General features: G+C 52.4%; 1 protein-coding gene across 1 annotated transcript; it reads right to left on the bottom strand.

Moving 5' to 3' along the window:
• Positions 1–4,650: 4,650 nt before the first annotated feature.
• Positions 4,651–10,275, bottom strand: BATF (basic leucine zipper ATF-like transcription factor). The gene is made up of 3 exons (XM_042814841.1): positions 9,922–10,275; positions 8,089–8,193; positions 4,651–5,231 (listed from the first exon to the last, which is right to left on the bottom strand). Exons 1-3 carry the CDS (start codon positions 9,985–9,987, stop codon positions 5,022–5,024), a joined length of 381 nt encoding a protein of 126 aa, XP_042670775.1. The 5' UTR covers positions 9,988–10,275; the 3' UTR covers positions 4,651–5,021.
• Positions 10,276–13,204: the final 2,929 nt, after the last annotated feature.

Here is a 13,204-nt window from a genome sequence, read left to right as displayed (position 1 = left end):
TAGGAAGCACATTCATGTAGGATGTCTATTGCTCTCAAACTCCCAGCAACGATTTTTGTCTCTTAAATCTTATCATTGCACTTAAAAGATCTTACTAGCACAGTTCTTAGGAGGCTTTATTGCACTCTGACTGATGGGATTACAGTCTAGAAATGATACCAGAAGATTTCCCAGCCTATCTCACATTGCCTTTCACAGAGGGGAAGATTACAAGATTGCTGTTGTTACAGGTAAGTCAAGCTTCTGAGAAGAAAGGAAAGAAAGCTGGGTGGCACATCAGTTTGGGCTGATGGCAGTGGCTAAGGAATACCTTTGAAGTCATTTCAGCCTGGAAATGGCAGACAGAGCATGGATTCACCAACACCTTGCAGCAAATCCCTTCCAGAGCAGCACACCGAGGGATGACGTTTTGCGCTGGGTTCCACGTCCAGTGCTTTAGTGGTAATCTTCAGCAAGCAGCCACTTGTATCAGCAGAGCAAGCGGCAGCTCTCACACGCGCCACGGTGTCCCAGCGCTGCGGCACAGGACAGCTGGCAGCGCGGGGTGCTCAGCGGGATGCCGAGGTGGCCGTGCGGGACAAAGGCAGCCTTGTTCCCCGATGGAGCAGGGCAGGCTGCGAGCCCTCTGCTGGCACCTGCAGCTGCCTGCATCCCGGCAGCCTCCTGAAAGCAGGGCTGCGGGCGCAGTTCATAAACGCCGTTAATTATTTTGATTCCCTAAACCCTTATGAATCTTTCCTGTTACATTTCGTATGTATAGATCTGGGGACACGGCAGTGGATAGCTACATTTATAAAACTGCAGCATGCAGGCCCTGCAGCATTCAAAACTGCAAATTTTTCCTCTACATAAAGCGCAACAGCTTGGCTGCACAATCTAGTACCTCATTCAGAGTGGAGTGCAGACCTCAGAATGACCAAAGCTGTTCAGGGAATAACTTAAAGCCTCAAAAAGCTCTGGTTCCTCGATGTGCTGACTGCTGTTTAGCTCACACCTTGGGACACAGTGTGTCATGGTACCTCTGCACAGCCTTCTGCAACAGCTGTCAGCTTTCTCCGCCCGCTCTCTGATCTGGATGGATGAGAACAGGCTCTAATCCAAGAGCTGTGGTTAGCGTGCTGCACTGCTTCAGCTTCTAAGCCCATCTCTCAACCTCTGCTTGCGAAAGGCTGCGGGGACAGACGTAGCTGTGAGGACAGCCAGGCAGAACCTCTGTGGCTCTGTCACTGGAGTCACTGCCTGTCTCCTCTGCTGTGCACCAGGCATGCACATGAAGCCTGAGCTTCACTTCATCCTGTGCGGAATAAAAGAAAAAAGAGACAGCAAGACTCAAAACTCGGCCACAGTCTAGATTTACATTCCCAGTCCAGATCAGGGTCACAGATTAACCCCAAATACTAAATGCTCAAAGTATAGGAGCCCTTCTTACTCAGCATCCTCCAGCCTCATCGCAGTGAGTCACACCAATGACAGAAAAAAAAGATTTTCATTTCCTAATGCTTACAGCTGCATTAGTTGATAATTGAAGAGTGCTGGAAGCATGTATGGCTCAGTGCCAAACTCAGGCATGCTCTTCCTCCTCCACTTCAGCAAAAAAGAGAAAGAATAAGGACATGAGCTGGGATCCCAGACCATCACTGTTGTGGGGAGAGAAAATTTGGCTGGGTCTTAGGAGTCCTAAGTTGGGTCTATGAATTCCCTACAGTTTGGTAGGTGTCTGGTTAACCTCAACAACCTTACATGTACAAATGTTGCTGCATCAGTGCTCAGATCTCCTCTAAAGCATTAATAGATAAAGTGGCAACACATGGCAGAGGAGGGACGTGGGGCATGCTGGCACTGTGCTGTTTTCTAGGAAAAAGTCTCACCATTTCACTCTACACTTTGCTTTTTCTCTTCTCCACAGTTCTTGATTCGTAAAAATACTTTGTCTCTCGGCAGTGATTCCTGATCTTCTTTGATCTCTGTGTACTGAAACACTAGCATCCATTCTGCACCCTGTGTGACAAGTGCTGCTTTGGAAAACATACTCATTGCTTCCATGGGCTGTTGCAGGTTCAGTATGCAGATGTTCCTCCTGCCGATGCAGGCTGGCAGCACCAGTACTTTGGAGAGAGGCTTTTCAAAAGCAGCTTGTAAATACTCTGGAGTCACTGCAAAGTGGGCAACACAGCTGCTGAACCTATCCTTCGCCAAACTGAAAGCACTCCTTCTCTTCTGACTCCTTGCAAAGGGGACTTGGGTATCATGCCTTCTGCCCCCCCTGAGAGAATCAGATCTGAGGGAGAACATCACAGTGACTGCAGCTGGGAACAGAGTAGTCTGGTGCAACAGGATGGAGGCACCTGCCTTGGGCTGGCTCTGTTCCTCCTCACCTCAACACTTACATGTTGGGAACCTGCAGCCCAGCTGAGGAAGATGGAGCAGGAAGGGAATGCCAGGCATAAAAGATTGCCTTGGGCTTCCCATCTGCGAGATACATGCAGCTTACGTCAGCACTGGGTGTCGTGTTTTCATTTATCTAACCACAGAAGCAGCCCTGAAATGCTGAGACCGAGTGCTTGTACAGTGCTGAGTCTGTGCTTTTTGAGGGGACGTAAATGAAGGAAATTGCTGCACCTCCATAGTCTGTGACTTGCTGTCCTTCTGCAGAGTTGCTTGAGTGCCTTGATCCATAAGAAGTGCTAGGATCAGTAAAGGACACAAAGGACAGCATGAACCTCTTGTTCCCTCGCTCCTCTCTCCACTTCTGATCACATCAGCATTTACCACATACCTCCATTCTGTCTTGTTGCAAAGACATCTATTTGGAGACAGCTGTCACTAGGGCCAGAAGAGCATCATCTGCAGCAGCTGTCACCTGGTGCCACCTTCCCCCTGCCCTCATCGCCCTCAGCCCTCACACATCAAGCTTTCTGCTGGCCGTGCCCAGCAGCTGCCCAAAGCAGAGCCCCAGCATCTCTAGAGATGCTCTCTTGGGAAGCATCCTTTCTGAACCTGGAGCCAGCTGTACAATATCAGAGCTGATCAGAAAGGTTTCAGAGCCAGCAGAGCTCAGCCTTTGCCCAGCAGAGGCCAGCACAAACGCAGCATTTCCTCATTCTTTGCTTGCAAGGAAGAGTAACCTTTTCGCCTGGAATTCCTCCACTCAAAGAGTTTTACTGCTTCTGGGAGCCCTCGTTGCTGATTTGGAAGAGCTCTTCAGCAAAGGCTTGCATCCTGCAGCAGAAGGGCATTGTGATATGGCCACAGGTTGGCCAGGTAGAACCAGGCCCAGCCGATCCCGTGTCTGCCTCTGCACCAGGAGCAGCAGCACCCTGCTCACACCCAGGCTGTTTGGGTTGGATATCTGTCTCTCAGGGAACCATTTTTCATAACAAAAGACAGCATCTTAGACACCCAAAAATAACCAGAAGCAACGGAGAGGTCAGAACCCACTCAAACATGAAAAGCATCTTTTGTGATCAGGTTTTTGAGGGCGGGACTGGGGCAAAGACAAGTCAAATTGGGAGATGCTTCCTATAGCATCCATGTCTGGTGTTGGGCCAATGCTGGGTGAGTGCAGCACTGCTTGAAGGGCGCCCAGTGTGCAGCCCTGTGTAGGCGGGGCACCCTGGCTGGTGCTGCCAGGACTACTGTTTATGTTCCTGAGAGGATGTTGTTGCATACCCGTCTCCCAGTCTCAGTACTTACCACTTATTTTCATTCTGAGTCGCAGTAATACATCGGAGACGTTACCAGTAGTCTAGCAATGCTGTGGGCATCTCGCAGAACCCCACCCAGTCTGCAAGATCTCAGCCCTTGACACCTCTGCAACAAAAATGTTGCCCTTATAGCTGTATGGCACACATGCATCAGGCTGGGACAGATGGTGCTTTCTCGTTATTGGTGGTGATACTGCTGTAAGTCAGTGCAAACTTTGCCAAGGCTGTTGCATTCTCCATCCTCCGACCCAGCATAACCCAGTGAGCACAAGGGCATCAGAGCCCTAAGAAACAGCAAGTGAAAAGCCTAGGGTCAAACCTACAGATGCTGGAGGAGCAGAAACTGAGCCTTGCAAACCTGAGCTCTTGAAGAGCTCAAGTTGTTGCTGCATGGTCAGTCTAAAGGGCGAAATCCCTGTGAAACGTAGCCTGGGTAGCTCCAGGCAAGGCTTGTGCAGGGAGCAGCAGCTCTGGCCATAGTCTAAAGGGATGACGTGAAGCCTACATCAGCAACACTGCTTGTGACACCCTATGCTGAAAAAACAGCAGCTAGTGTTTCTCAGGGAGGGCAACAGTTGTGAGCCAGCATTAGCATCAGGACCTGCACTAGCAGTGGACTTCAGCCCTGTGCTTGTGCTGATAGCCAGGCTGGGGATCCTGGGGTGCAGAGTCCGCCTGTACCACCACTGATGCCTCCACTCAGCATCCCCAACAGGGCCATACTGCTCTGCAGAGCATGCCCAATGCATTAGCCGAGTCCAGCCCCAGAGGGAACAGCCCATCTCCTCCCAGAACCTGCCTCCACAGAGCATTGCTCCAGCAATGAGGTGAATGACATGAGTTTTCCCCCACTGCCACTCCAGCTTCCCTGCGTCATGCAGGACCTTCAGAGTGGCTGATGGCTGACCCTATCTCAAAAAACAAAGCATGAAGCATTTTCATTCTTTATTTTACAAAAATAAACCAGTTTCACCCTGGTACTCTGTGTCCCCCAACCTTCCCCTCTACCCTGCTCTCATTCCTGTGCCTGGAGCTCCTGATGCTGCACGCTGCAGCCAGCCACTAGTACAAGGGCAGCCTGTGATGTCCCCAGGCGAGAACCAGGGAACAGCCGATGCTGAATTCTCCTCTTTCCAGGATCCAAGCTGGAAACCGCCTGAAGATGCCTGCTGGTGGCTCTGCCATTTCTGCACAGGGAAGAAGTCTTGGACAAAGTCACTCAGAGTACGCACTTTGAGAAGGGGTGTCTGTCCGTTCGCCCCTCTCCAGATGGAAAAGTGAGCCCCACAAATTGGTTCTTGGCCAACCCAAGCGGGCTCAGTGCTGGAAGCGTGGGGAACTGATGTGGGGCTGGTGGAAGGAATGCGCAGCGTAAAGCACCTCCGGGGGTGGGGGTGGGGGCGATGCCAGGATGGAGCAGAGCGGTTCGTGGGAGCTCAGCACCGAGGTGAAGTGCTTCATCTCCTCTGTCAACTGCTTAATCTCCCGGCGCAGGGCTGCATTCTGCCTCTCCAGGTCTTCACTCTCCTGGGGAGACAAAACCACGGGGGCTTCCTCAGCTGCAGGTGTGAATGGGGACGCTGGGGGGAGGTGGGGGCAGGGGAGAGCTGTGCGATTACAAGTGGGGCTGTAGGAGCTGCCCTGCATTACAGCATGCTGCAGCATCACGCTCTGGGACCCCTTCTGATCATAGAATCATACAAGTTGGAAAAGGCCAGTAAGATCAGCTAGTCCAACCCTCAAACCACTCCCGCCGTGCCCACTAAACTGTGTCTCTCAGTGTCACCTCCCAGCCCCTCCGGGCCGGTGCTCTCCAGGAGCACAGCTGGGGGTCTGGTGCTCGCACCTCTCAGCCCAGCACTTCCCAGAACAGCACGTTTCCGGCAAATTCAGCACCGAGCGGCAGCAGGGCAACACCCCCCTGCAGCAGGCTGGGTGAGGGTGCGATGCTGGCGGCCCGGGCTTACGAGAAGCGCGCCCGCCCAGGCTTTCTCGCTCCCTCTCACGCACATGCACGCTGCTGGCCGCTTCCCGGGCCGTGCGGCCGGGGGGAGGGTGCGCCGAATAACCGCCGTCTTTAACCAGAAAACCACCTGCCACAGGAAACCTGTCATTGCCCTGGAAAGAAAAGACTCACTGCTTCCTGCTAGCAGCCGGGGAAACCAGCGGCACGGCGGGGAGGAGGGGAGAGACGCTTGAGTCAGAAGAAAAGAGAAACCCGGGCCTCAGAGATGAATTATTACCGATATTAATGAGAATAACAACAAAGGGGCTATGCACAGCCTTGCCTCAGCGATCCGGAGCAAAGCACACTCTTTGCTAGTGAGAGGTGGGCAGCTCCAAGTGGGGCATCCCGGGTACTGGTGGCCATGCAGCAAGACAGAAGGAAGTGGGGAGCACTCTGGGAATTCAGCCAACATGGGACCTAGGAGAGCTGCACCAGATCCCAGAGAAGTGAACCTGTCAGACCTCCACCACTGCACTGACTGCTGGAGGTGCCTGCTCTCCACAGCAGTGTAAATGCACCCAGTGCTTACAGCACTAAAAATGGGCATCATCTCTGGGATGTGACAAAGTGTTTTGTCACTGACGTCAGGCTGTGAGCTGACAGAAATCACCTTGTGGCCAGGAGCTCCAACCTCACTGTGACCCATTCCCCTCAACACAAACTGGGATGCCTGGGGACGGATGGAGCTGCTGGCTCCTTGAAAGCACCTCAACCCCAACTTTTCTGGGCAGAACTGTGTAGAGGCACCATTCCTCATGCAGAGCCCACCAGAGACAGAGAGGATTAGGGATGAACTGGAAAAGCCTTAGCAAAAATTCACCATCCACTCTCTATTTGCCTCCACGTGCTTCTGCAGCAGTCCCAGATCCCAGCTCATGGGAGGGGAATGAGTCTCTGTTACTGATGCCATTTGAACATTTATCTGCTAAGAAAGTTGTCTGTTGTCTGCCCTAAGAGCAGCCCAATTCTTGGTGCAAGTCAGGATTTTCCTGAGGGAAGATGAGAGCCCCTATCCATCTCTAGGATTGCCTAGGACAGAGCACCAGGCCCAAAGAAGTGTCTGTCTCCACCCCTTGAACATGCAGCTCCCAGAGCCGTTGCTGCTGGCAGAACTAATGAATGCAGACAGCCTGGAGCCATGTCACTTCTACCATTATCATCCGCCACATAGGAAAGAGTGAGATCTCTGTTGTAAAATCAGCTACAAGCACGGACTGAGGTAAAAATGTGAGAGGTAAGGCTCAGGAACTACACCTCAATTCTTTCAAAAAATGAAGATTTGGGGAAATATGAAGACTTCTAAGTCAAAGGATGTTTTTCTGAACGTGAACTTGACTATCGCACTTCAAAGGGACAGCATACTTCAGGGACAAAGATGGCTCCTCATGCTGCAGGCCACATGCACTGCATCCTGCTCACCAGCATCCCAAAACACAGAGGACTGCATTTATCAGTGCAAAATGCAAGCGTGCTTGCCCCTGTGTTCCAACGCTGCTCAGATGCTCCTGGCCAAATGCACACAGCAAGAAATGGCCATCCCTCCTGAAATGTACCTTCCTGATTCACCACACTGGGAGGAGCTGCAGAGTGCCTGTGGTGCCACAGGGTAGAATCGAACAACAGGGGTGAAACCAAAGCAGGGAAAATCCATGCTGTGCAAGAGGAAATGTCTCCAGGTACTGTATGGTGTTCAGATATAAGAAGGGATGCATCCTCTGCCATAGGGATGTTTTGAAATATTGGAAAATGATTAATAGTTTTTCACCTGCATTGCGCAGCATTTCAAAAAGGCTTGCTTCTGTGCTTGTTGCATCACCAATCAAGTAAGTAACAACTTGAAGCACGAACCTGGGAGCCTAGTGAACCCATGCTTTCCTGTGCAACCCTAATGAAGCTATGCTTTGAAAGAGCCTCTGCCTGAAGCATTCAGAAGAAGTTATGGGAGGAAATTGGTCATGCCAAACTGAGAGATAAAGTCTTGATATTGAGCTGCATGTTAAACTACAGGCTTCAGTGGCCATCACCCTTTCTGATGCATAGGAACAACAGGACCTGCCAGACATGAATCCTGGCAGCAGTGACCCCATGGGAAAGGCAGACATGGTACCAGTGACACAGAATGAGTCATCTTGATTGAGCCTAGAGAGGAAACCTGTAACATTTGGTAGGTGAACCAGAGGATTTCACTCTGGACCTGCTGAAGGAGGAGTGCCCCTGGGCATCTCAGTAAAGGAAAGCTGCCCATGCCATTAGCACTGCCTCCAACACCCTGCCTTGGCTCTACTGTTCCTGTCCTGGCTCAACCAAGTACCTCCACTCCTATTCCCCCACTGCGAGCCCTCCATGCAGGGAATGGAGAAGGCTGGATGTGCTCACCAAGTGCAGCGTATCTGCTTTCTGGGTCTGTCGCAGGCGGCTCTTCTGGGCAGCAATGCGGTTCTTCTCCCTCCTCTGGACTTTCCTCATGTCATCAGAAGAGTCCTAGGGAAACATGAGGCATGGAAATGACTGCAGCAACCCTCCTTCACCCTGCTTCTGCTGGGCTGGAGATGGGAAAGGCGACAACAGCAGATAGCAGCCTTGAAGCACAGGCTATGAAACGCATCCAAAGTTCTGCCTCAGGGACATGTGATGCTTTTGACATCTCAGATGCCAGGAGAGGCAGATCTGATCCCCTAACCATCCTGGCACAACTGGGGGATGACTGCTTTGCCAAGACACCAGCCAAGGATATGACTTGAGGAACGTGGGCAAGGACCTCTCCAGAAGAGAGAATTTGAGCTCCTTGCTCAGGAAACCTTTCCCTTCACCTCTCTGGAAAGATATGGCACTGCAGTTATTCCAGCTCCTTGGCTAAATTGTCTTTCTAGAGATGCATCCTGTGCTTTCCTCCTTCCATCCCTGTAGGTCCCAAACCCTCTCCCCATCACCCTTCTCTGTCAGTTTTGGATTGTTGCAGACCCTTATAGCATGGTGCAGCTCACTGTGACACTGCATACTTAACTAGGCAGACTCTGACTTTTAGCCTTATCCCCAGATCTCCTTCACTCCAGCTCTCCCATCCCCGTGTTTGCGCCTTTCTGCAGTCCCTTGGCAGCAACAATCCACAGTGCTGCCCATGGTGCTTCTGAGCCCTTGGCAGAGGGAAGCTCAATCCTGTGGTGCCAGGTCAAAAGCTTCATGCAGCAGCCCTTCTCTGCTCAGATCTGGTCCTGCTGCTGCCTTCTGACAGTTAAAACTGTCATACAGATTCTTTCATCTGTTTTCATATGGTGCTGCCTCTTTTGTGGACTCTCTAACATTCGCACCACTGCTCCCTCACAGGACTATGAAACTCAGCCACAAAAGTTATCTTCCCAGCCCACCAGTCTGTCCACATCCTCTCCCCCCTCCACCCCGCCCAAGATCTTTTCTCTTCTTTGAAATTAACCGTTTTATCCTTGCCTTTGTTACCCTACCAACTTCATACGTGGTAGATCCCAAGTACTGCACCAAGTACTGCACCAGTCCCCTGGCAGTCTCTGTGCTTCATCCTCTTCTCCCGCAGGATGCCTCCCCATCCCTGGTTGCAAGCCTGAAATCACCAGCTCTAGTCATCCTGGAGATTTCTGGGCAAAGTCTCAGGTATATGCTGGCGCTGTCAGCACCAGGCGTGTGGCAAATTATAGCTATAATGAAGGAGATAGAAATAACTTGGGCTTGCGTTAGTTTCTGCCAGCCAAAGACCTACCATTAAGGCACTCTGTGCAATAACAAAAATTCCCTCAGCCTAGCATCACTGAGATGAAAACCTTCTGAAGATTAATAAGAAGAGCAGACCCAAAGCAGCAGGGTTTCCCCGGACCATGACCGCTCTGCAAGGCAGTAGGAAGCAGGCAGGTTCCCCTGAGCATCCTCTCAGTGACACTGGACTCTGCATGCAGCCTCCTACATGGCAGATAGCAGAGGGCCCAACATGCCATGGGGTCCCCCCTTGTCCTCAGTACAGCCCCAGCTCTTTGGGCCTTCCTCTCCCCTACACCCCTTTCAGTGGGCACTGCTCCCAGCTCAGCCTCACATCCCACACTCTCCACAGCAGTTCCTAGAAAGCCCCACCACAACATGTCATGCAGGCAACAGCAAGGGATGCCAGGCTTCCTTATGGCTGTTCAGAGCCTCCTGCCAACCTGAAGGAGAGCTGGGGAGAGGCAGGGCAGGGTCCCCATTTACCTGCTTGCTAGGAGGAGGGGACTGGCTGGAGATGCTGGAGTCGCTGCTGTCGGAGCTGTGGGGCATGGCTCCTGTGTCTGGTTCCCAGGACCTCCTTGGCTTCCTTTGAAACTGTGGTGTGCCTGGCTTCCCTCTTTCTCCCTTGATTCTCCTCTACCCTGGAGTGCTCGCTGGGTTCTAGCACTCCCCAGCCTGGAGGCACGCTGTCCTCCTGCCCTGTGCTCTGCTGCTTCCTCTGCCTCCCCGCTCTGAGCTCTGCACCTTCCTTTAGGTCTCAGCCTCCTGTGGTTTCTCAGAACCTAGGGGATGTAAGCTGAAAGTCACGTGGCCGGAAACTTTAAGACGAAGAAGAAAAGTTACAGAAGAAGAAGAAGAAGAAAAAAAAAAAAAAAAAAAAAAAGCACATCTGGGAAAAATGAGCTTCAAAATAGCCTGAAAAAACCCCGAAAAACACCTTCAAGCAGTAGAAAAACAGCAAGATGGGTTTTCTCCGAGACAAACAGCAGAGATGTAAAGGGAAGAAAAGCCCCAGCCCTGGCTGCGAAACCAGGACCCTCAAAGGAGGGCAGCGTGGAGGAGGTGGTGTCGGGAGCCCCAGAAACTCCAGGGCAGGAGGAGCTGCACACCCATGGTCTTATGAGGGCAGGAGGCAGTCCAGAGCTGGTGACCTCCGTCACCCCAACCCTGCTGGGAAGTTCCAAGGCAGCCTCCCTCAACCCCGCAGCCCACTCGCCTGTCCTGCCTGCGCAAGTGTCAGGGGAGACCTGTATCCTCAGCATCACCTAGATGCTGCTGATACCATGGCTTGTGTGTGTGGGATGAGCCAGGCCCAGATGAAAACAAAGAGCTGAGATGGAAGAACATTTGGAGTTGTTGGAGTGAGTGGGAAGGTCCTATAGACCCAGCAGCTAGAGCTGAGACCTGATTGTCACTCCATGCCACAGTACAAGCTTGTCCATCTTGGGTACATGCAGCTGTTGTGCATGGGTCCTGGCTCCCTGCCTTTTCCTTCTTGCCCTCTCTCACCATAGCCAGCATCGGAAGATGTGAATATCATGTGGATAACACAGCATACTGGTCTTGTTTCCTTGCTATTTGCCCTCTGAGAGCACTCTGCTTTGGGCATGGCACCACAGCTGCTGTGCTTCAATTTGTCCCGCTTGCAGCTCTGCAGATGATGATGTGGGAGCAGGGAGAGAAGCAAGACCATTCCCTTCTCAATCATCTTGCAGCACTGGAGCCAGAAGGGTGAGCGGGGCCAAGTGCCAGCAGGTTGTCCATCACAGACAGAAGTACACATCCTCAGAGCGACTGGGTGCACACACGTGCTGTGAAGGGCAGATAGTGAGTGAAGCATGAGCCACCCACAGTAACGCACTACTGTGGAAAGCAGCGGTTCGCAGTTCCCGCTTACCGGTGTTTCAATTCCTTCTGCTTTCTGCACAGGAATATCAAAGCCCAGCACAGTGCAGCACTGTACCCTAGCCCCAGCGGCCTGTGCTTTCACAGCCCCAAACCCACATGAGTGCCCTATGCCAGGCATGGTGAGCGGGTTCTTGCAGCAGGGCAAATGTCCCTTGAGCTCCAGCAGCTCGGGGTGGTGCCCGCTGCCCTGGGCAACCTGTTCCGTGCCCACCTCCCTCTGGTGACGGAGGGAGGGCTTTTCTTAACCCCCCCACCTGCCCCTCCCCTGATACAGCTCCATGCTGTTCCCTCAGGCCCTGTCACTGTCACCAAAGAGTAGTGCTCAGCTCTGCCCCTCTGCTCCCTGCAAGGAGCTGCAGGCTGCCATGAGGCCTTCCCTCAGCCTTCTCTCCAAGTGGAGGTGCACAGTTCCTACCTGTGAGCACAAAGTTTGCTTGCTTAGCAAGAACCTGCTCCCTCTGCTGCCTCTACCCAGCATACAGAGCTCCTCAGAGCCGCAGGAACAGGGCACTCACAGGGCAATGATGAGAAGAAGGGCAGATTCAGGGCTGCCAAGCTGCTGCTGGCAGACAAACCATTGAACCATCACTTCACTCACTGCCTCACTACACTTCCTCTGAATGCTACAGCCCCACACAGTGCTTCTTTTGCAGGAAGCACACTGTTGAATTCCCGTTGTCCGGAGGAAACCCACACTCCTCTGGCATCAAGCACGTCTCATGGATTACCTGGGCTCCCATCCACCACATCAGAAGTTCCTTCGAGCCTTCCTCAAAGGCTCTACAAGCTGCCATTGCCGAAGGCAAGATACAGAGAACTCCTTCCTCACTTGCCTCATCCTTGGGCAAACAAGCCAAATGCCCTCCTTTGGCAGCCAGCAAGCCCAGCAGCTGAGAAGCAATTCAGCCAGGGACAAGTAGTTGGCAGGATGCAGTTCTGGAAGCTGGGAAAGCAGGCACAAGTTGGGCAATCATTTCTATGGAAACTCATTTGATCCTCGAAAGAAAAGTCTGGAGCTACACCTTAGCTGGGCTGTTCCTAGCAGCCCAGGGCTGATAGAGAAATCCCAGCTGGCAGCCTACATAGGAGCCAGCCTCCTGACCCCCATGCTTCATGTTGGTGACTTAAACACACACTGTGAATAGCATCCCCTGACTTTCTCTCTGGGATCATTTAAGTGTCTTGACCTTAATCACAGCAGCTGCAAAATCATTATCAGCAGCGCAGGATGAGCTTGCAACAAGTGTTAGGTCACTGCCATGCCAGCAGACCTACAGAGCAGAGATATTTCTCAGAGGAGCGTAGGGAAAGGATGAAGCCATCTGGTTCTGCATCGGTCCCTGCTGAGGGCAGTCCTTTACCTGAAGCGTGCAGGCAATCTGAGGGCAGAGAGGTGGCAGGGACTGGAGGCTGGGGGTTTGCATGACCTCAGCTACAGAGAAATGGTCTGACAGCAACAAGGTGCAACTCAGCAAGAACAAATGCAAATGTAAAGCAACGCAAAGTGTATAGAGAAGTGGGGAATAACCAGCTAGGCAGCAGAACAGCAGGGAAAAGTCTAGGGGTTACAGAGCCATCTGAAAGCAAAGCGTTGGCAGCAGTGCGGAGCTGTGCAAGTGGGCAGGCAGCAGGTGGGTTGAGGGAGGTGAGGGGATGGCTGCCCCTCCCAAGGGGTGAAAAAGCCCAGAAGAAAATAACCCATGGGGTGAACACACCAAACTCCTGTGTGAAGAGGAAGGAGCGAAGATGATGGGTCCACTCCGCCTAGAAAAGAGAACTCCTGGGGACCAATGCAGGGCGGGGGAGGAAGGAGCTGTCTTTGATAGCTGTAATGGAAAGAGTGGTCAGCTGTTTTCTG

The sequence above is a fragment of the Centrocercus urophasianus genome, unplaced genomic scaffold (genome assembly GCF_019232065.1).
Source record: "Centrocercus urophasianus isolate 14NV4802_14NV808 unplaced genomic scaffold, USGS_Curo_1.0 seq_14, whole genome shotgun sequence".
NCBI lineage: Eukaryota > Metazoa > Chordata > Aves > Galliformes > Phasianidae > Centrocercus > Centrocercus urophasianus.
The sequence above is the reverse complement of the archived record's forward strand: the minus strand, read 5'-3'. Positions and strand labels throughout refer to the sequence as shown.

Bases quoted from the DNA above. Each gene is read 5' to 3' on its own strand.
- BATF (XM_042814841.1), bottom strand. From the start codon at position 9,987: ATGCCCCACAGCTCCGACAGCAGCGACTCCAGCATCTCCAGCCAGTCC. The intron at 8,194-9,921 runs GTAAATGGGGAC...ATGTTTCCCTAG, and splicing joins CCCCTCCTCCTAGCAAGCAG to GACTCTTCTGATGACATGAG. The intron at 5,232-8,088 runs GTGAGCACATCC...TTGTCTCCCCAG, and splicing joins AAGCAGATACGCTGCACTTG to GAGAGTGAAGACCTGGAGAG.